The sequence below is a fragment of the Myotis yumanensis genome, unplaced genomic scaffold (assembly GCF_028538775.1).
Source record: "Myotis yumanensis isolate MYYU_CA2020_CCGP unplaced genomic scaffold, mMyoYum1.0.hap1 SCAF_3, whole genome shotgun sequence".
NCBI classification, from domain to species: domain Eukaryota; kingdom Metazoa; phylum Chordata; class Mammalia; order Chiroptera; family Vespertilionidae; genus Myotis; species Myotis yumanensis.
Genome location: NW_027223754.1, coordinates 195,785,709 through 195,807,226, shown reverse-complemented (window position 1 = coordinate 195,807,226; position 21,518 = coordinate 195,785,709). Strand labels below are relative to the sequence as shown.

General features: G+C 37.8%; 1 protein-coding gene across 4 annotated transcripts in view; it reads right to left on the bottom strand.

Annotated features, from left to right (window-relative positions):
- Positions 1 to 21,518, bottom strand: part of CFAP54 (cilia and flagella associated protein 54) — a 246,818-nt gene that overhangs the window by 203,152 nt on the left and 22,148 nt on the right. For all 4 annotated transcript variants that reach the window (XM_070410862.1, XM_070410863.1, XM_070410864.1 and 1 more), the window contains exons 6-15: positions 16,163 to 16,306; positions 14,646 to 14,759; positions 14,428 to 14,529; positions 9,822 to 10,020; positions 6,668 to 6,849; positions 6,400 to 6,562; positions 5,203 to 5,288; positions 2,984 to 3,118; positions 1,810 to 1,960; positions 485 to 561 (exon numbers count right to left, since the gene is read on the bottom strand). In XM_070410862.1, the coding sequence (XP_070266963.1) occupies positions 485 to 561; positions 1,810 to 1,960; positions 2,984 to 3,118; positions 5,203 to 5,288; positions 6,400 to 6,562; positions 6,668 to 6,849; positions 9,822 to 10,020; positions 14,428 to 14,529; positions 14,646 to 14,759; positions 16,163 to 16,306 (1,353 nt within the window). The remainder of the gene's footprint in view (positions 1 to 484; positions 562 to 1,809; positions 1,961 to 2,983; positions 3,119 to 5,202; positions 5,289 to 6,399; positions 6,563 to 6,667; positions 6,850 to 9,821; positions 10,021 to 14,427; positions 14,530 to 14,645; positions 14,760 to 16,162; positions 16,307 to 21,518) is intronic.

Here is a 21,518-nt window from a genome sequence, read left to right as displayed (position 1 = left end):
AGCCAGTGATTCTCAAATTCTTGTGTCTTAAGAATCCACCTGGGAACTTTTAAGAGGAACATATCTGAATTAAGAATTTTTAAAAACATCACACCTGAATTTATGATTCAATATGTCTAGAATGGAAAATAGGAAGCTACAGATTTGACATGCACTCTAATTAATCCCTGAAAACACCATTGGCAGACAGTTATTAGGCCTCCTCAATCTCTTAATGCAGTTCAAACAATCTCTGTTTTTAATTTAAGATTTCTTAACTCTAGCTCTCTTCACAAAACAAAATACAGTGTAAAGAACTCAAAAATTCTACAGCAAAAGGTAGGAAAATGGCCCTGTAGTTCTAATGTATGTAGAAACCATAAATTGTCAAAGTTTAAATATTCAAAATTACCTTTATAATTAACCATTATACATTTACAAAGTTAATATTATTCAAAAATTAAAATTCATGTTTTTAACTATTTTAAAATATATTTTGTAAGACCTGTAATATTGGAAGAACTTCCCGGCCATCGCTTGGAGTCCCAAATAATTCACTAGTCCTTTTATTTAAAGATGTTTCTGAAAAGAGAGAGAGAGAGAGAGAGACTTATTTGGATTTTGATTGGGAAAAAATAACTTATAATATTTTTACTACAATCAGAAAAAGGAATTTTCACAGATCATGTAAGGCATAATAATAATGGCATTGTGGAGAGAGAGAGACACACACTGAGGTATGTGCTGGTGAAATGACATGATGTTTACTTTAAAACACTTCAGGAAAAAAGAAAGTGTTGCAGAGAGAAATGAAATAAGATTGACGAGATGTTGATAATTATTAGTACTGGATGATGCATACATGGTGATTTATTTCATCTCTCTACTTTATATTTGAAATTCTGCATAATAAAAGTTTTACAAAAGAAAAATAAACATTTAAAACAGGACATTTCAAAAAATGTGATTTGAGGCCATTGCTTGTGTTAGTTAGCCAGATACTTCTGCAGCCGTGGGCAAACTACGGCCCTCGGGCCGGATCCGGCCCATTTGAAATGAATAAAACTAAAAAAAAAAGACCGTACCCTTTTATGTAATGATGTTTACTTTGAATTTATATTAGTTCACACAAACACTCCATCCATGCTTTTGTTCCGGCCCTCCGGTCCAGTTTAAGAACCCATTGTGGCCCTCGAGTCAAAAAGTTTGCCCACCCCTGTGTGGTTCTCAAACTTTAAGACATACCAAAATCACCTGGTAAGCCAATAAACACTAGAAAGGTCCAGGCTTGTTGAAGTAGAATAGGGCCTGGGCCTTACAGTTTTAACAAATTCCCAGGTGTTATTGATACCGATCAAAGTGTGGGAACCATGACTAAAACTCCACCTGCAAAGTCCTGTTTAACAACAGAGGACAGGCAGAGCTGGAAACTTGTGGTAGGAAACAAAAATATCATGGTGACTAAAACATGCTCTCTTCAAAAAACATACACTCTATCAGGAAATGGAAGAGCAGGATGTATAAAAGGGAATTAAAGGAGAAAAGAGGAAGAATGAGGAAGCGGGGAGCAGGTGGTGATGAGGAATGGAGAAGAAATATATAGTGTAAGACAGTTTCGTCTGCCATTGATTCATACAGCATATAACTATATTTAACATTCACTTGGTTAAACCTATATCTGTCTCTGATTATAAATCATCGATGAAGCACAATATTGAAATGTCTAGTTTCCATTAAAAAAATTTATCCTGTATTCCAATTTGCACTGATCTATTCATATGTGTATATGTGCATTAATATGTAATTCATCCTTTTTATTCAATATTCTACCTTGTGTTCTTTTAAATTTTCCTTTCGGGTTTCCTAAAGTCTCCAATATTTCACTTAATCGTAATGCGACCTCTGCCACCACTACAATGTCAATCTCTTCCGTTTTGTAACAGTGAATTACTTCATTTAATTGCCACAGAAGATAAATCCACTGAAAATAGAAAATATACAGCAAAATCTAATTAAAGTATATTACATTGTAGACAGAGTCACACTGTTCAAAACTTAGAACTTCCTTGAAATCCTCATCTACTAATTATATTGAAATGTTATACTAGTACAGGTACCTCCTCCATATTAGTGCATCTTAATTATAAATAGTATAAAATTCAATGACCCTAATGAAATTATTTTTAATAATCAATATGTTTATGTACATTTATAAAGAAGATCTACTTAAGCTTCTGGTCTGCATATTTCTAACCATAAGGAAAATTTATCATGTTATTTTCATTTATCAGTGAAGATTTTATGTATCAGTGAAGATTATCTGCAAAACTCTGAGTCCCCTTCTTAAAAGGAGCTGTTATATTCACTATCGAAGCCCTCCAAAATATTTCTAGTTCCATGGCAGGCACCTTGAACACTGTCTTTGATGCCTATAAATTCAAAGCTCAGCACAAAATAAGGCATCACACTTTGGGAACTAAGACGAGAAAATACTATTTATGCAGCCACATCATTACTTCATCAGAGCATCTGATAAAATCATGCCCAGGCATCCTAATGTAGCTCATCTCAGCAAGCCTCAGAATCCCAGGAAACTGTTATTGCTAAAATATTTGCTCCTGCATTTCCGGGTTATCATATTTACCTGCTCAACTTTTACCTTCCCATGAAATAGCTCTTTATTTACTGGTAGCCTAAATATATTATTGAAGAAATAAACCTAAAACTCCTTACTTATTTGTATTTTCTAAGATTAAAGTTCTCAGTAAATTTACCCAAGCTCATTTGACCTTAGAAACATACTTATTCCTCCCTTAAAAACCTGAAACACCTCCCCACTCCCCAAAACTAAATTGGGGCAGGAGTACAGGGAATACACTTAAAAGTTGACACAGCAATACATTTACAAAATGGTAGTTATGCAGGTGGAATAACAGGGACAATTGAACTATCACAATTTAAATTAGCAATAACAAAAAATATGTGAAAGGAAAAAAATAAATACTTTGTTAGTACTGATTTTCTGGGTGAATTTTGAATAGTCAAGTCTGGATATATTGAGCCGCTGAATTCCTAATTTGCATTTCTGCCATAAGAACATTATCATGTCCACCACAATTTCTTTATCAGGCTGAACATTCTGAAAATAAAAATGAGAAAGTAAATTTTCAAGAATAACAAGACATATAGATGACATTTAACGTGTTGAAATCCTAACTTTCAATGTAATCTCATTGGGAGGTGGCTTAGGAGGTAATGAGGCATGAGGGGGAAGCCCTCATTAATGCTAGGTCACAGGGAGAAGACAGCCATCTGTAAACCAGGAGGTGAGTCCTCACCAGACACCAAGTCTGCCGGCACCTTAATCTGGAATTTCTCAGCCTCCAAAATTGTGAAAAATAAATGTTTGTTGTTTAAGCTGTCCAGTTAATGGCATTTTTCGTTATAGCAGCCTGAACAGACTAAGACATAAACCAAATCATTAAATCCTCACAACAATCTATGAAGTGAGTACTCTCTCATTATTCCCACTTTACTATCATCCCCAGATGAGCCAACTGAAGCAAAGGAGATTAACTGTACTTCCCAAGATGAAATGAATAGAAAGGAGCAGAGCTGGGATTCAAACCCATACAGTCTAGTTCCAGAGACCTCAAGTCTTAACGAATGTGCTAGACTATTTCTCTCTCTCTAAAAAGAAGTCTCAAACATTTTTAGGCAAGTACATAAACCAAATTTGAAATGTTTATATATATCTTTCTTTTTTTGAATTCCTATATTATAATAATAAAAAATGGGGGTGGGGGTGGGGGGTTAACTAGTAAGAGGAGAGAGAGCGGGAGGTGGGAAAGGATATAGACCAGGCAAAAGAGACATGAAGAAATTAAACAAAATATCACATACTTATATATCTGAACTAGAAAGATAACGATTTTATGATTAAAACACAAAACTGAGCTCCTTTGGGGAAGCTCTGAGATTAATTTGTATATGTATCACCTTAGTACAGTGTTTGGGTTCATAACAGAGATAGATAAGTATTGATTGAATTGAACTGAACTGAACCAAAACAGGCATGATTTTTTAAAAAGCAGACAGATAGAAATTCCTTGTCCTTTTCAGCCTTGTTTAAAACTTTTGGGTTTAGCTCTCTCACTATAATCTTTATATTTGCTACCAAATATCTTTCTTTCAAAAATTAACCTGTCGCAGGTTATAACCTAATCTAATAAACCCAGAAGAAATAGAAAATACTATAACAGTAGATCATCTCAAGTCCCTCACTGTTTCACTTACCTGAACAAAAGTTAATAAAATGCTCTACAATTGTGGTTTTCGAACTTTTTTATAACAGTAAAATCAAATTTTCCAAATAAAATTCCATCAGAATCTCAACTAATTAAAACAGGCCATGATATTACTACCCAAATCTGGGCTCCTGCGGAACCGCAGAGAAGGCCTGGAGATCCTGAAATACAGTGTTAAAACCAGTACTGTACTATTTTTTATTTAAACATTCATACCCATGAACAGGTCATTTCTAAATACTGGCCACGATGTGTAAAGTGATTCCAGATGATAACCAGGCTTTGTACTCAGGAACTGAAAAGCAGTGTGTTACCAAGAATATAAACTCTTCATTAAAAACACTAATTTCCTTCATTATTAGAAACTAGAGGTCTGGTGCACGAAATTCATGCCCTGGGTGGGGGGGGGGGCATCCCTCAGCCCGGCCTGCACCCTCTCACAGTCCTGGAGCCCTTGGGGGATGTCCGACTGCTGCGGAGGCAGGAGAGGCTCCCACCACTGCCACTGCGCTCACCAGCCATGAGCCCGGCTTCTGGCTGAGCGGCACTCCCCCTGTGGGAGCGTATTGACCACCAGGGGGCAGCTCCTGCATTGAGCATCTGCCCCCTGATGGTCAGTGCGCATCATAGCGACAGGTCCTTCCGCTGTTCAGTCAATTTGCACATTAGCCTTTTATTATATAGGATATAGGCAGCCTAAAAATTTCCCAAAAAAGAAATAGATTGACATCCAAAATGATGACCATAATAAAAAGAGATTTAAAATTATGTCAGGATAAAAATATCTTATTATAAAGATTAAAAAATATATAGAATTTTGGAAAGGTTCAATTCCTGTGAGATTTAACTCTCACTTTAAATTAGATACAATAGCCTCCTTTGATACTATTAAAAATTACCCAAATAGCTATTTTACCTGGGAAGAGTTGCAGACACAGGAATACAAGGCTGCTCCTAAATTGAAAATATCGTCTGAAAATCCAGAATTCTTCATATAAGTATCTCAATTCATAAAGTAAAGGAAAATAAAACAAAAATCAATTATAAAATTTCAAATAGAAAAAGCACAGAAACATAGAAATTCTACAAAAATGATACAACTGATATCTAGGCAAATACTATGTCAGTAAGACACTTAGCAGTTCTCAACCTGTGGGTCGCGACCCCTGAAAATACATCCTGCATATCAAATATTTACATTACAATTCATACATTAGCAAAATTACAGTTATGAAGTAGCAACGAAGATAATTTTATCATTGGGGGTCACCACAACATGAGGAACTGTATTAAAGGGTCGCAGCATTAGGAAGGTTGAGTTTAGATGCTTCTATATGAAAACTAGTCAAACTGGGTTGTTATTCAATTAAAATTGACTATCATCATCATCCTCATCATTATCATCATCATCATCATGAATCTACAATCTGTATGGCGACCATGGAAGTAAAGAAGCTTATAATATTAAAACATATGAAATATGGCAATTGAAATAAAAATAACAAAAATATCTATTCAGAAACCACTAGAAAAAAAGTGTACCATTACTTGGTACAAATTATTTACCACAACTGAGCAGCCACACAATGCCTTAAGAACATGATAAACCATAAAAAATGGGATTAAATAATTCTCATTGGTCTAAAAAAATAGAGGCTGCAGATTTTCAATTATATAAACAATAACTTTGAAGACTTGGAAAACTCTGCATGTATATTTCCCTTATCAAACTAATGGCTTTTGCTCTCCTGCCCTGCTGGTCTCACACCTACCAACCAAGGCAATCGCTAAGTAGAACCTCCTTCTGCTACTCAAAACCTACCACTCAGAATAAAATCCACCATCCTTACAAGGTCTAGGATGCTGCAAGATCTGGAACCCAGCTATGCCTCTGACCTCATTGCCTCACATTTTTAAATTCCACAGCCACCACCAGTGCACTCCACACACACATACCTCCTTGCTATTTCTTCAACAACCAAGCACACTCTCACCTCAGGACCTTTGTACTTCCTACTCTGCTGCCTTGAACATTCTCTCACCTCACTCTTAAAGTGCATGTTTTATCAGATAAAATTATTTTAATATTTCAAAAAGGCAAATAAATACTCACCAGGAAAAGCATTCTTTTTAACATAATAGGCTGCCTGTCCTTCTTTGTAGTTTTCCAAAGGGAAGACCAAACCTTTGTTCCTCTTTATATTGACTAGAGGTTCCATTGCAAAAAGAAGAGTTAAATCCTTCTCTGCTTTCTTCGACTCTGGGTCATCCTGTGTCTAAGTGAAGTATATCCCCCACCCCAACACATACACACACAGTAATTAGCAATTCAATGTCATCTTAACAATATAAAAACAAATGAATGATTTTGCACATATTACCTGGAGAAAATCAATAAGCTGTCCAGCTGCTGATTCAAATAAGCTCCATTCCTCATAGTTAAAAGCTAATTTTGTAAATTTCACAGCAGTATCGATAGAGATAATATTTTTTCTTTCTATAATAAATTGCAGAAGGGACGTTTTTGGAAAACTAAGCATTCCATCTATAGCAGTATTTGACACTAGGAAAGGAAAGAGAGGTTGGAATGTCATTCATGCAAAGAAGTATTTACTAAATATTAACTACCAGACACTGCCAGGCACTAGGGAAACAATGGGAAAAAACACACAATCCAGGCCTTCACAGAGCTTACACTCTATGGGGAAGAGGGGGGCAAGAAATAATTCAGGGTGCTGTGGGGACAAATTGGAAGGGCATCAAACACAAGGATTAAGGTATGAGAGTGGTGAGGGAATGTCAAATATAGAGAATTAGTAAAGTTAACTAGTCAAATAGGCAGCTAGGTACTACAGACTGAAAGTTCAGGAAAGAGATTTAAAATAGGAATATAGCTTGTACAGTCATCATGATTTATCCACAGTAAATGACAGGATCAGTCATGGACAATGGACAGCTGCCTAGGACAGAACAGTAAAGAACACCAACATGAAAGAGAAGGGAGGCAAAAGGCAGCAAAGAAGAAGGTTTAGAGAGAAAGGACTAATCAACTGCAATAAATACTGAAGGGGAAAATGCACTGAAAGGTAACCCTTGCACTGAGCAATAAGGTTGTCATGGGATTCTCAGTAGAGTGCTGGGGACAGAAGACAGCTTATATACATGTAGGAAGAAAAAACTGGGGACAGTGAAAATAGACCATTCCTCTAATAAATCTGACCATAACAGGAAGAAGAAATACAGGGAGGAAGTTGAAAGGGAACATGAAGGAACCATTTGGAAAGATTAGGTTTAAAGACCTAAAGAGAAAGAGAAGAAACATCCCTTGTATTTTAATAAGAGGCAGTGGAAATGATGGGTGCAGATGAAGGCAAATTTTCATGTCTGGGTGAGTGAGGTCAAGGGAGTTGTCATCTGAGATCTTGTATTTCCCTTGAGATGAGCCCAAAATGTGGCACAGAGGCGCACACACACACACACACACACACACACACACACACACCCTAAGCTCACTTAGAAGTACACAAACTAAGGTTGGGGCCTTAGCTTTCACCGCTCCTTCCAGGTGAACATTATCGCCAAATCAGCTGGTGTTCCAAAGCAACAGAAGCTAAGTTCATAAGCAAAGAAAATTAAAAGTACAAATGCCTTTAAACAAAGACCACAGACAACAACATCCTTTACCAGAGGAAGCATAAAAATGGAACAGAGCGAACAACTTAAGGAAATAAGAGAATATTAGGAACATGAAGCAAGAATAAACGGCTGTAAAAAGAGAATCAAATGTATATTTGGTATAAACTATATTATTATTGAAATAAAGACTTCAATAGATGGATGGAATAGAACAGCAAGAATCAAAGAACAAATTAGTGATGTAGAAAATCAGATTGAGAAAGCTTCTCAGAAGGCAGTGTAAAGGAATAAAAATGAAAATAATAAAATAAATAAGTATGGAAAGGGAATGTGTTAACATTTGTCTATTAGGACCTTGGAGAATTAAGAAAGGTAAACAATGAAAAGAATGAAGAAGTAACATGAAAAATTAAAGATGTAAGAGATCAAAGTGCCTCCTGTAATACTAACACCACCCCTAGACCCAGTATAATGAAATGTAAGAACATAATAGAAAAGAGAAAAATGTAAAGCCACATCTATAAAATAACAAGATTTAAACACACAGACTTCTCAACTCCATATGCAAAACTATGGAGAAATGCTTTTAAATTTTTTAAAGAAACAAACTTTTAAGCAAAATATTATATCTAGCAAAACTATTTTAAAGTTCTCAGAGTTTGTATTTGAGCAAAAAGAAATTAATTTATAAAGAAGCAGATGACTGGATTTAAAAAAACTATGGTACATTTACACAATGGAATACCACACCGCTGTAAAAACGAAGCAACTCTTGCCCCACCAGCATAGCTCAGTGGTTGAGCATTGACCTATTAACTATGAAGTCACAGTTCAATTCCTGGTCAGGGCACATGCTCAGATTGTAGGCTCAATCCCCAGTGTGGGGCATGCAGGAGACAGCCAATCAATGATTCTTTCTCATTGTTGATGTTTCTACTTCTCTCTCTCCCTCTCTCTCCCTCTCTCCCTCTCTCCCCATTCCTCTCTGAAATCAATAAAAATTATACAAAAAAAGGAACTCTTACCCTTTGCATGGATGGATCTGGAGAGTATTAGGCTAAGTGAAATTAGCCAATCAGAAGAAGGCAAATGTCATATGATCTCATGAATATGTGGAATCTAATGAACAAAATAAACTGATGAACAAAATGTAAGCAAAGCATGGGAAACAGACTGACAGTGCCCAAGGGAATGTTGAGGAAGGGTGACTGGATCAAGAAGTTGAAGGGATTAGCTAAAGAACATATATGCATATCCCATGGACACAACCAATGGTGTGGTGAAGGCCAAACGAGGGGGAGGCAGGGGTAGGTGGAGGTGGGCAAAGATAGGAGGGGGGGGATTGGGAAAGTCTGCAATAATGTCAACATTTAAAATTTTTAATTTAAAAATAATTAATTAAAAAAATAGTTTGGATGGCAAATTATATCATCACCCAAACTATTACCATCAAAGGCATTGAGAAAAAAAAAAAAAAAGAAGCAGTCAAAAGGGGGAGTAAGGATGAGGAGAAAACCTTAATATATTTGCTCTATCCAAACTGTGCCACACCAGCCAGGGCAACTGCTATTACCACTTTCATTCCATGTTTTATTGGAGTTCCTATCCAGTGTAATAAATCAAGAAATATATGAAAAAATAAATTAAAATCTTAAGACTTAGAAAGAAATATAATTGACATTATTGACAGAATGATTATATATATATATATATATATATATATATATATATAAAATCTAAAAGAAAATCTGCTGTTATTTGAACTACCCATTGAGTTTAACAGATTTAATAAATTCAAGATCAATAAAAATTGGATATGAGCTTATGTATGAACTACCACACCAAAAACTTCTCTTACTCCTGTTCTACAATAAAATATTATCTTAACAAGTTATTTACTTATTAAAAGTTCTCTTCCTGCCAAAAACAGTTCTGAGACGACATCACGAATTTCTACTTCATCTGTAACAATGGGTCCAGTTTGCAGTGTTCGCCTATTTGAATCAGAAAGAGCTTCCAAGACAGCCAGAAACCGGGATGCAGTGCTATCAAACATCTCATCCAACAACCGTTCTGTGATAGTACGTGGCCATGGCAACTGTAATTAAAAAAAAAAAAATCTATAATGTCTGATATTATTAGGCAAAGATAAGTAAAATATGCTTAATTAATGCTAAAAGGAGAGTGGTTGGCCTGTCAATGAGAAGGCTGCTTTTATGATTTTCATCTTTTGAGGTGTTACTCCAGACTCCATTAAGGTTTATGTCAGGTTGCCATTACATCAAAGACTTTGCTATTTCTTTATATGCTTGCATTTCCAAGCAGCATAAAACGGCTCTGTATTACTATCTTTTTATTAGGGCAACATCAATCTCCATATGCTTTGTGGTACTTTAACTACAGCCTTTAGGAACTGATACTCAAACTTTGGTTGCCTAAGAATCCCTCAGGAGTGCTTTTAGATCCACAGACCACATCTCGAGGTTCAGGGGGCCTGTGTGGGACATTTTTAATAAGCACTGCAGGAAAATCTGATGCAGGGTCCTCAAACCCAAATTTGAAACAATATTTCATAGCATAAATAACTGGTCTTATGTTAGTTAACTCTAAAGAAAAGTGGAGCAGCTGTGTACTAATAAACTAGTGATTGTGTGAGCCCTGTGTGAATCCCCGGCCACTCTGCTTTGTATCAGCCCAGGATGATTTCACCTCTTGCAAATGGCTTGCCTCTGCACTGTATCCTCTCTGACAAATTACCTGTTTTCTGTATTTAGATTACCAGAAAATAAAAAAAGCAGCTCTAGCTGGCTTTCCTAGAACCCATGTCAAGTTAGAACATACTGTCATTTCCCCCATGATTCCTTTGTTACTTTCCTCTTCTTGGAGCAAAGTCAGAAAGACAGAAAAACAAAAGCAGGAACAAAACCCCAATAGATTACAGTGAACTTGTGTGTGTGTTTTTAATATCATAGGAAAATTAGCAAAAAGAATAGAAAATTTATCAGAGCAATATATGAACACCAAGTAAAGGATTTTAAAATATAAATATTTAGAAGTTCTGCCCAGCAAGTATGACTCAGTAGTTGAGGATCAACCCATGAACCAAGAGTCACTGGTTTGATTCCCAGTCAGGGCATAGGCCTGGGTTGCAGGCTCAATCCCCAGTAAGGAATGTGCAGGAGGCAGCCAATCGATGTTTGCCCTCATCGATATTTCTAGCTCTCTATTCCTCTCTCTTCCTCTATCTCTAAAATTCAATAAAAACATACTTTAAAAAAAAAAGATCTATAAAAAAGATTTAAAGTCAAAGTAATAAAAAATGAACCGTCAAGCATGACAAGCAAAATATTATCATCTATAAAAACAACGAGCCCTGGCTGGTTTGGCTCAGTGGATGGAGCGTCGGCCTGTGGACTCAAGGGTCCCAGGTTCGATTCCAGTCAAGGGCATGTACTTTGGTGTGGGCACATCCCCAGTGAGGGGTATGCAGGAGGCAGCTGATTGATGTTTCTCTCTCATCGATGTTTCTAATTCTCTATCCCTCTCCCTTCCTCTCTGTAAAAAATCAATAAAATATATTTTTTTATAAAAACAAAAGAACAACGAGCTCATTCAAGTATATTTTAAAAATTAAAATCTCTAGTAGAAAGATAAGATTATCTTTCAAAGACTGAAAGATAATTCACCAAAAAAGAAAACAAAGAGTAAACACAAATATAAGGAAAAGGTGAATCTGAAAAATAAAATTTTAAAAACCATTTTATAAAACTGAATTATAAAAAACTGATAATATCAAAATGGTAATAGCTTGTAGCAAAATTGGTACATGCAGGTTGTCACCCTAGAGAACTCCTTTTTGGAAATTAATTTGGCAATATATATAAGGAAGTCACAGTTTGATTCCTAGTCAGGGCACATGCCCAGATTGCAGGCTTGGTCCTCAGTAGGGGGTATGCAGGAGGCAGCCAATCAATAATTCTCTCTCATTATCAATGCTCTTATCCCTCTCTCCCTCGCCCTTCCTCTCTCTGAAATCAATTATTTTAAAGCAAATAAATAAGTAAATAAAGGCAGCAGCTAATATGTACTGAGGACCTACTATGTGCCAGGAACATTCTAAGGGCTTTATCTATATCTCATTCAATCACTACCATTATTTCCTCCATAATACTTATGATGAACTATAATTATTTTATTTGTTATGTAATTTCTCCACTAGAATGTAAACTCTATCTATCTAATTTACACAGCAGGTACTTTAAAACATATTTCCTGAATGAATCACTAAAGTGTCAATCATTAGGAGTCTGAATTAGTAGTCCTTTAAAAGAATCCTTTGAAAGACAAAATGATTTACTGTGAGTTATTAACTGACTTACAAACTCAAAACTGTTTTATAAAATAAATGTAATGCATATTGAGACTACTTTCTCTTATAGGAAACACAATACAATTATTTTGTACACATAAAGCAGGATAATATACTATGACTTTATAAAAAGGGTTATGTTGACTATTGTCTATAAAAAGTACCCACTAGCCCTGACCGGTTTGGCTCAGTGGATAGAGCATCAGCCTGCGGACTCAAGGGTCCCAGGTTTGATTCCGGTCAGGGGCATGTACCTTGTTTGCAGGCACATCCCCAGTGGGGAGTGTGCAGGAGGCAGCTGGTCGATGTTTCTCTCTCATCGATGTTTCTAACTCTCTATCCCTCTCCCTTCCTCTCTGTGAAAAATCAATAAAATATATTTAAAAAAAAAAAAAGTACCCACTAAACAATTATAATTTTTTCCTAAAAAGATATACCATCAGAACTTTCCATATAATAATTATCTTAAAGGAAACCAGGAATAAATGATTTTAATGTAATGTTATCTAGAATTTTAAACATTTTTCTTTGAAAATATATTTTATTTTTATTTTTATACCAGGATGATTACAAATTGAGTCCTAATAATATGCTAATTAGTAACAATCTTGCAGCTTTGAAACTTAAATTTGGTTTGCTCAGAGGAAAAGAAAAATGCTATTGAGAAAAAAAAAAGAATTATCCCCTGCTCTCTTACAAACACGATAGCATTACTACTTAACAATACCAGATGCAGGCAGTTCAGCAGCTCATCCATGAAATTATCATTTGGCAAGTTATCTACCACCCACTCCCCTCCAATTATACATCACTGGTTGGTAAGGGATATTATTTTAAAAGGCAATATGAAATATACTTCTGGGCCCAGTCATCAATATATCATTGGTCAAGTAGCAATAGACAGCTACAATGTCCAAATAAAATCTGGATTTATATATTAATTTATTTAAAACTTTGTAAAGGAAGAATCACTCCTAAATGTTACAAGAAGAAATGACGTAAGAGAACAGCACTCACTGCAGTAGTGAGAAAGTACTGGATTAGAGACCTGGGTTCTAGTCCCAGTGCTGCCAGCAGCGGCCTCGTGACCTTGAGCCAGTAATTTACATACTCTGGGATTTATTTCCCCATCTGTAATAGACAGGGACTGAACCACATGCTTTCTAGAAACTCTTCCAGACCCTAAGGTTCTACCACTCTTCTGTCAGAAACTGCTCATCGTCCTCCCCCTTCCTGCCATTTTCAGTCCCTGCAAAGAAACTCGCACAAGAGAATTTATGACCACCACAACAGTCAGGGAAGGCTTCAAATAAACACAGAACTGGCCTTAAGGAATACTGAAATGCCCAAAGGCAAAGGGGAAGACAGTGGGAGAAGGAAACAGGCAGGAGGGAGAAAAGGCAGAGGACCCCACAGGCATCACTAGGTCCCAGGCCCCTCCTGTGATAGCCCTTAGGGCTGTTGGCCAAATATGCTTGTGGCTGGAAGGGGCCGTGTGACATGGTTTGATATGTGAAAAGCAGAAACTGCTGTCAGTTCCATGCTTGGCATTACTGCCTGTGTGAGGTCCTCCAAAGCTCTCTTATATCCCCTCAGACTGAATAACCAGCAATTTTCTCAATGAGGATGGCTCCTCAATCTGGCCCTGAGCCGCAGTCATGAGCAGTTACCACTTGACTGCAGTGGGAAATAAAGGCTAGTGATAAGCCTCTAAGACATGGGGCTGTTTGTTACTATACTATAACCTAGTTCCTAAACGCTCCCAAAGGCCAAAGATGAAACTGAAGCGGATGAGAAGAGGTGCTTCCACCTTCTCCCCAACTTCCAAGCCTTCCGGCATGAGCAGCCCAAGACAAGGGCTTCTGCAGAACCACTCCGAGGCCTGTGAGTCTGAACCTCTCCCAGGATCTTCTTCAGCCTCTTGCCCTTTAAAGTCATAAAACTGGGACTGTGCGAAGGTACAAAAGCTTTGAGAAAGGGATGAAGTGACGTCGTGCCCACACTGGGAAGGCATTCTTCTCTTTATTTGCCATTGGTGCAGAGAATACTAGTAAGATGCAGGGCTTAAGATACAGAGGTATATAACACAAATATTCCACAAAAAGAGACTGAAAAAGAAAAGACATTCTTACTTACCGCTTGTACTTCCTTTAAGTTAACTCTTACTTTGGGTCTAAAGAAACTTCTGTTTTTTCTTCTCGATTCAAATACTGCTCTTTTGAAGATCATCACTGCCATCTGCCTCAAAGAGAAGAATCATGTGTGAAGTAACAGTGGGATGCAACCACTAACATAAAGTATCTCATCAACTACAGAGTGCAGTACATTTCTTTTATTTCATGAAATTTTGATACCTTTATCGTGGCCTCCCTATAATATCTCCTGGATGCTTCTGGTGGTTGTGAGGAGCCCATTAATTCCAGTTGCCTTAATTCATCAATTTTAGCTAAACCACGCCGAGCAAATGTCTATATGTAATTAAAATAAATTTAATTCACAATTAATAAGAGAGTAGTGATTAAAAATATATCAAGACATTTGATAAAAATGTATCAAGTGTATGTTTCATTCTCCCATACATTGGACTTAGTTGGTGAATTAAACTCTAGGCTATACTAACTCTCTATAACACAGTAGCTATCCAGTCTGTCACTTCCTATAAGCACCACTAAATTATGTAGATCTAAAGTTAATAAACTGTCAGATATGCTCACTTTATGAAATAATAGATTTTAAAAATAAGGAAAGCAAAATTCTGATATAGGTATTTTCAGCACCTTCCTAATACAAAATAATATTGAGTGTAAAAAAAAGAAAACTAAATAGGGGAGGAGGCAAATTGCATAGAAGAATACAATGAGGAAGGAAAGATATCGGAAATCTTATTCAGAAGAGCAGCAAAGAAGGTGGAAGTGAATCTATATATATAAAAAGCCAGTGACCTTAACGGCCGGCCGTAATGACCATAATGACCAGTCGCTATGACGCCTACTGTGGCCAGTCAACCGGGCCGATCAGGGGTGGGGCTAGCCGGCCTGCCCCTGATCTGACTCTCCCACTCTAATCAAGAGCCAAGAGCGGGCTGCCAGCCAAATGTCTCCTCCCTTCCCCGAGCCGGCCTGCCCCCGATTGCACTACCCCACCCCAATAGGGGGCGGGGATGGCCAGCCAACCTTCTTCAGCCCCTTCCCCTGGCTGGCCATGGCCCCAATGGGCCTCACCACCCTGATCGCCCCGCAGCCCCTCCCCCTGCCAGCCCTGCCCCAGATCGATCCCCCAACCCATCAGGGGCAAGGCCTGCTGGCCAACCACCCATGGCCCCTTCCCCAGGCCGCTAGACCCTGATCAGAACCCCCCACCCCATTTGGGGGTAGAGTCAGCCGGCCCACCACCCACATCCCCTCCCCATGGCTAGCCCTGCCCCCAATCGGACCCCCAACCCTAATCGGGGATGGGGTCCACTGGCCAATTGCCTGCAGCCCCTTCCCCCAGCTGGCCCGGCCCTGATTGGGCCCTGATCGGGGCAGGCTGTCTAGCCAACCTCCTGCCATCTCCTCCTCCCGACAGGCCCAGCCCTGATCCACCCCAAATGGGGCCGGGCAGGCTGGACCCCACCTGTGCACAAATTCGTGCATTGGGCTTCTAGTAGAAAATAAAGGAGAGAGAAGAAAGTAGAGCAAAGAGATAACAGAATGGAGAAGCCAAGCAAATTCCTACAAATTAAGCCTGGGACTTTTTCTTTGCTTCATTTCAATTTTGGGGGTTTTGTTTGTTTGTGTCTGTTTCAATCTTGCCAGACTTCTAAAGAAGAAAATGCTGCATACGTTATATTCTAAAAGATTGAAATCCTCTAAATTAAAAAGTAGCATACCTCTCCATGCATAGCAGCTTGGCAGTCATAGTAGCACTGGCAGACCGCAGTGTAAAGAGTAACTCTCCATGTCAAGTACCTGATGGACAGGAGTGGGACCGAGGACTCCATACACACACTGGCCCACAGGAGATACTCTAAGGCCTTAGAAAGAAAGGGTATAATTGAATAAATTTTCATGTTAAGCCAATAATTGTTCTTTTTATTTGATCTAATCAAATTATAGGTTCTGAAACAAGTTGCTGCTGAATACTCAAACCAAAAATAATGAGTCAAGAAAACACAAGCATTTAAAAAGTAAAAGAATAATTTAAAGAACGCAAAACTTCAAGTTAACCATCTTAGAATGTCTTCCTTCTTAGCTCCTAAAGTCCTATGAACTCAGCTCATTTTATTAATAAGTATCAAGTGTCAACAATAGTACAGGAACTACCTCCAACAATAAAATTTTTATCAGCTGGTCTGGAACCAATGTATTATTTTGAAAATAAACGGGTATAGCAGGAGAGGGAAAATGAAAAAGGCTTACAGTCTGAAGCCTGTGATACTTAGTAGAAACAGTTGAAGATTAGAATAGATCTGGAGTTCAGGCCCAAATTTATCACCTAATAGCTGTGTCATTTTACCTCTCCAGGCCTCAACTTTCTCATCTTTAAAATGGGTATTTTGGCACATCACCACAGTTCTGTTGTGGAGGAGACAATATACATGGCATGCTAGGATGGTATTTGGCACACTCCATAAATAACGCCTATTTCCAGTATAATTATTCCCAAGGTATAATGTGAAATAAAATTATGGGGAAAGGGTCATCATTGCTATTTGTCTGTCTGTAGGAATATATGGAAGAACCTCTTGTGCTATTGTACCTGAGTGACTTTTCCCCACAAATCTATTGATAATTATTTTTTAACATGTCCTTCCCATAAACCCTACCCTGGGAAACACTATTTGACTACATGTATTCTGCAGTTAACTTTTTCAGTCTTTTTCCTTTCCTCAAAAATATTCTAGCCCTAGCTGGTTCGGCTCAGTGGATAGAGTGTTGGCCTGTGGACTGAAGGGTCCTGGGTTCAATTCCAGTCCAGGGCACATGCCTGGGTTGCAGACTTGGTCCCCAGTAGGCAGCATGCAGGAGGCAGCCAATCAACGAGTCTCTCTCATCATTGATGTTTCTATCTCTCTCTCCCTCTCCTTTCCTCTCTGAAATCAATAAAATAAATAAAAATATTCTAAAAGCTCAAAGGGTAATTAGATTATATAGCCTTTCATTTGACTGAATACAAGAATAAATTTGGTCTGTATTCCACATATTGTTATAAAAAAGTATTACTGGGATGAAAATAAGAACCTGGGAGCTAAATATCTCAGAATATTAAATTCTACATTATATCCATGGGAATATCAGCCTTAACCAAGCAGGTCCTCATACATCATCCTGGGCTATTGGATACACCCTCACTTGTCTCCCTGGTCTCACCATCGCCCTTCTTATAAGCCCCTTCCTTATACATCTTCCTTACCTCCACCATAGTTATCTCTTTAATATGCATACTGGGTTGTGCCACTCTTGTGCTTGGAACACTTCAATTGTTCTCTATTGAGTATATGATAAAGTACAGGCCTCTTGCAGGGCATGCAAAGACAATTCCTGCCTTCCTCCACACCCCATTTACTCTTGACCTTGCATCATATACTTAAAGCTGGTCCAAAATGCTTCCCATTCCACAAAACACACCTCAGCGATCCAAATACATGTGTTTTTGCTCACTCTGTTCTCTTCTTCACCTGCCCTGTAAGGCTGAAACTCTACCTCCACTACTAGCAATGTTACCTTGGACAATTCACTTACACTCCATGTGCCTCAGGTTCCTCATCCATATTGGTATAACAGTAATTAGGATTGTCTGAATATCTAATAAATTACTATACACTAAATGCTTAGGACATAGTAAACGTAAGTGTTAGCTTTGGTAATGACAATGAAGACAGAGGAGGAGGAAGGGGAACAGGAGAAGTTGGAGAAACAGGAGGAACAGAAGCAGAAGGAAGAGGAAATGAAATTAATTCACTTGTATTAATTTTAAAAGTTGATGAGTCTAAAGTAGGACTGTTCTCTTCATAGAAAAAACAAACTTTGAAAAAAAAACCAAATTAAAATTTTAAAATAAAGTGTTCTTATTTTAAAAACCTAAATACATATTATCAAAAGAAAATTAAAAGAAATAATAAAATTAAAAAGGAAACTGAAAACTATTTTAAATGCTTACATCACAACCAGGGAGATCCAAATTGAAACAATGAAATCCCATTTGTTTTTAATACATCAGATATCAAAGGTTGAAGAGACTGTTAATGTCGTGTTGGTAAAAGCATGGGCCAAAACACTGTTGCTGGAAGAGGTATTGTTGTTTTGGCAATGTTTCTATATTAAAAAGTTTAAGATATCAAAAAATAAAATAAAAATGAGAAAGCCCAGCTAGCATGGCTCAGTGGTTGAGCACTGATCTGTGAACCAGGAGGTCATGGTTCCATTCCGGCCAGGGCACATGCCTGGATTGTGGGTTTGATCCCCAGTGTGGGGCGTGCAGGAGGCAGCCAATCAATGATTCTCTCTCATCATTGATGTTTCTATCTCTCTCTCCCTCTCCCTTCCTCTCTGAAATCAATTTTTAAAAACTTTTTTAAAGAACGAGGAGGAGGAGGAGGTGACGGAGGAGGGGAGGAGGAGGAGGAGGAGGAGGAGGAGGAGGAGGAGGAGGAGGAGGAGGAGGAGGAAAAAGAAGAAAAACCAAATCCCAGGAAGATACACACACCATTAATCAGTTCAGCCACAGGAGGGCACTGCAGCATCATTTATATCAGCCTTTGAGGGAACAACACTGAGCATTTCAAAGTTGGATTTGAAGTTTATGTAATGGAATGTGGAATAATTTGACAATTATTGGTCAAGCCAATAACTTTATAAATGAAACATAAATCAACATTTTCTTAGAATGAATAGATTCTACTATATTCTTTAATGCTTGCTGAGTATTATACTACAGTTTTAAATGCCTTAGAAGAAATTACAAATTATACCATAAATGAAAGCAAAGTTGTAATATATATCTTTGGGAAAAAAAATTTCAGAAATCTGCCCTCCCTCAAAAGGGTAGATAGATTTCATTCGATTGAATACAAGCTTAAGCTTGGTAACTTCCCTCAACACAAAAGTATTTTTCATCTGGGAAGAACCCCTATCCAGTCTTGGTCTCCAGGGTGTCTTCAAGAATACAGTGGGAGGTCAAAACATACCAACCCCTCCCATATTGCTTCTCTATTTGAGTAAGTGAGCCAAAATAGGATGGGTCGTGAGGGATGAAATTTAGTCTAATGGTGTTGAGAGGCAGTGCAATGAGGCATTCGCTCTGGCCTAGGCTACACTTAACTAGATGTTCAACATTGAGCAAATTAACCTTTCTGAACCTTCGCTTCTTCATCTATAAGATGAAAGCAATAACAGTACCTTTCTCAAATTTTTGGTATACGGATAATATTAGAAAGTGAGATAATATATGAAAGTGCTTAGAAGCCTACCTAATAAATGGTAGGCATTAATTCCACAAATGATGATGGTGATGATAATGGTGATGGTGATGATGACAGTGCCAACCTCATAAGACTTAAGGCTATAAATGAGTGTTATTATGTACACAAAGCTTTCCACCTAATACCTAACACATAGTAGGGACTCAATAATAACAAATGGTAGCAATGATGCCTGGATCTTACAGTGAAAGGGGTTTATATTTCTCTGGGGTTACACCAACAAAAGCCTGAGGCTATCATATCTATTTCTTCTTTTGTCTCAAGCTATAATAGAGTTGAACTCTAAAATAGCTACAGAATCAGGATCCCTCAGACCGGAGAAGGCACAGATGTGGTTGGTTCCCTGCTACTCCCTACCTCCCCCACCAAGGAATAAACTCACCAGCTGAAGGTTTAGTAATTTCTGGGTGAAAATTTTTAATTTCCTTGGAACTTATTATATTGAAAAAAATGAATGAATTTTATCCCAACCTTCAAATGCCAACTGTGCAACCATCCACCAATCTTGCACACACAACCCCTTCCCCCCACCCTTCCCCACCTCACTCACATCCCACAAGACTGGGACCACAGAACTATTCTCCTTCAGCCCTTATTTTGTCAGAAAGAAATTCAAGTTCTATGAGGGGGAGAAGAGATGTCTTAGGTAGGGTTTAATAAGAAATTATTTTAAAACGACTATCATATTAAAATTCTCTCGGCATTAACAAGTACAAACACGAACAGTTAAATTTTGGCACAGACATCTCTGCCCTTCAAAGAGCTGGCAGACAAATGCTGTAGCAACCAAACTATGGTGGTTCTGTGAAGCAGTATTTGTTGCTACAGCAAGGGCAAAAGGAATATGCAAGTTCTTTTCAGGAAATCAGCTGGAACTAAATGTAGAATCACTGGAATAGTCTCTAGCCAAATTGCCATTATGCATGGGACAGTCGCCCCTCATTTTAATTCGCACTCAAAGAGCTGGCACTGTCTTGTTCAAATCACTGTCAGCAATAGAGCTTTTAAACTCGAGGAACAAAACAGAGAGCGATTTCAAAATTGTTTTCCATTAAGCATGCAAATATCCTTCCTTCCATTTTAAGTGTTATTGACTTTTAAGATACTTGGTTATGTTTGGAGAAAATAAGGAAAAAAAAGTATCTATCCTGAGTGTTAGAACATTCAGGGTAAGGTTTTGCATGTGATAAAAAATAAAATAGTAATGTTCCAAATGCCATTTGAATATGGACTCAACGTAAGTATATTTTCCCTTCTTGGCCTACATCCTAATGCAATGATGGTGAACCTATGACATGTGTGTCAGAGGTGACACGCGAACTCATATTTTTGGTTGATTTTTCTTTGTTAAATGGCATTTAAATATATAAAATAAATATCAAAAATATAAATCTTTGTTTTACTATGGTTTCAAAGATCAAAAAATTTCTATATGTGACATGGCACCAGAGTTAACTTAGAGTTTTTCAAAATGCTGACATGCCGAGCTCAAAAGGTTTGCCATCACTGTCCTAATGACTGAACAATGAATACAGGGAATAAATAGGTCTCCTAGAGACAAAAGTGCTACCAACATTGTAGGGAAATCAATAGAAAACTCAAGTTAAACCTACTAGTGAAAACTGGTGAGTGGGAATCTATACTAATAAAAGGGTAATATGGTAATTAGACCGGACATCTTCTGGACGTCCTTCTGGACAAAGGCATGGTGGCAGGAGCCGAGGCAGAGGCAGTTAGGGGCAATCAGGCCAGCAGGGGGGGAATG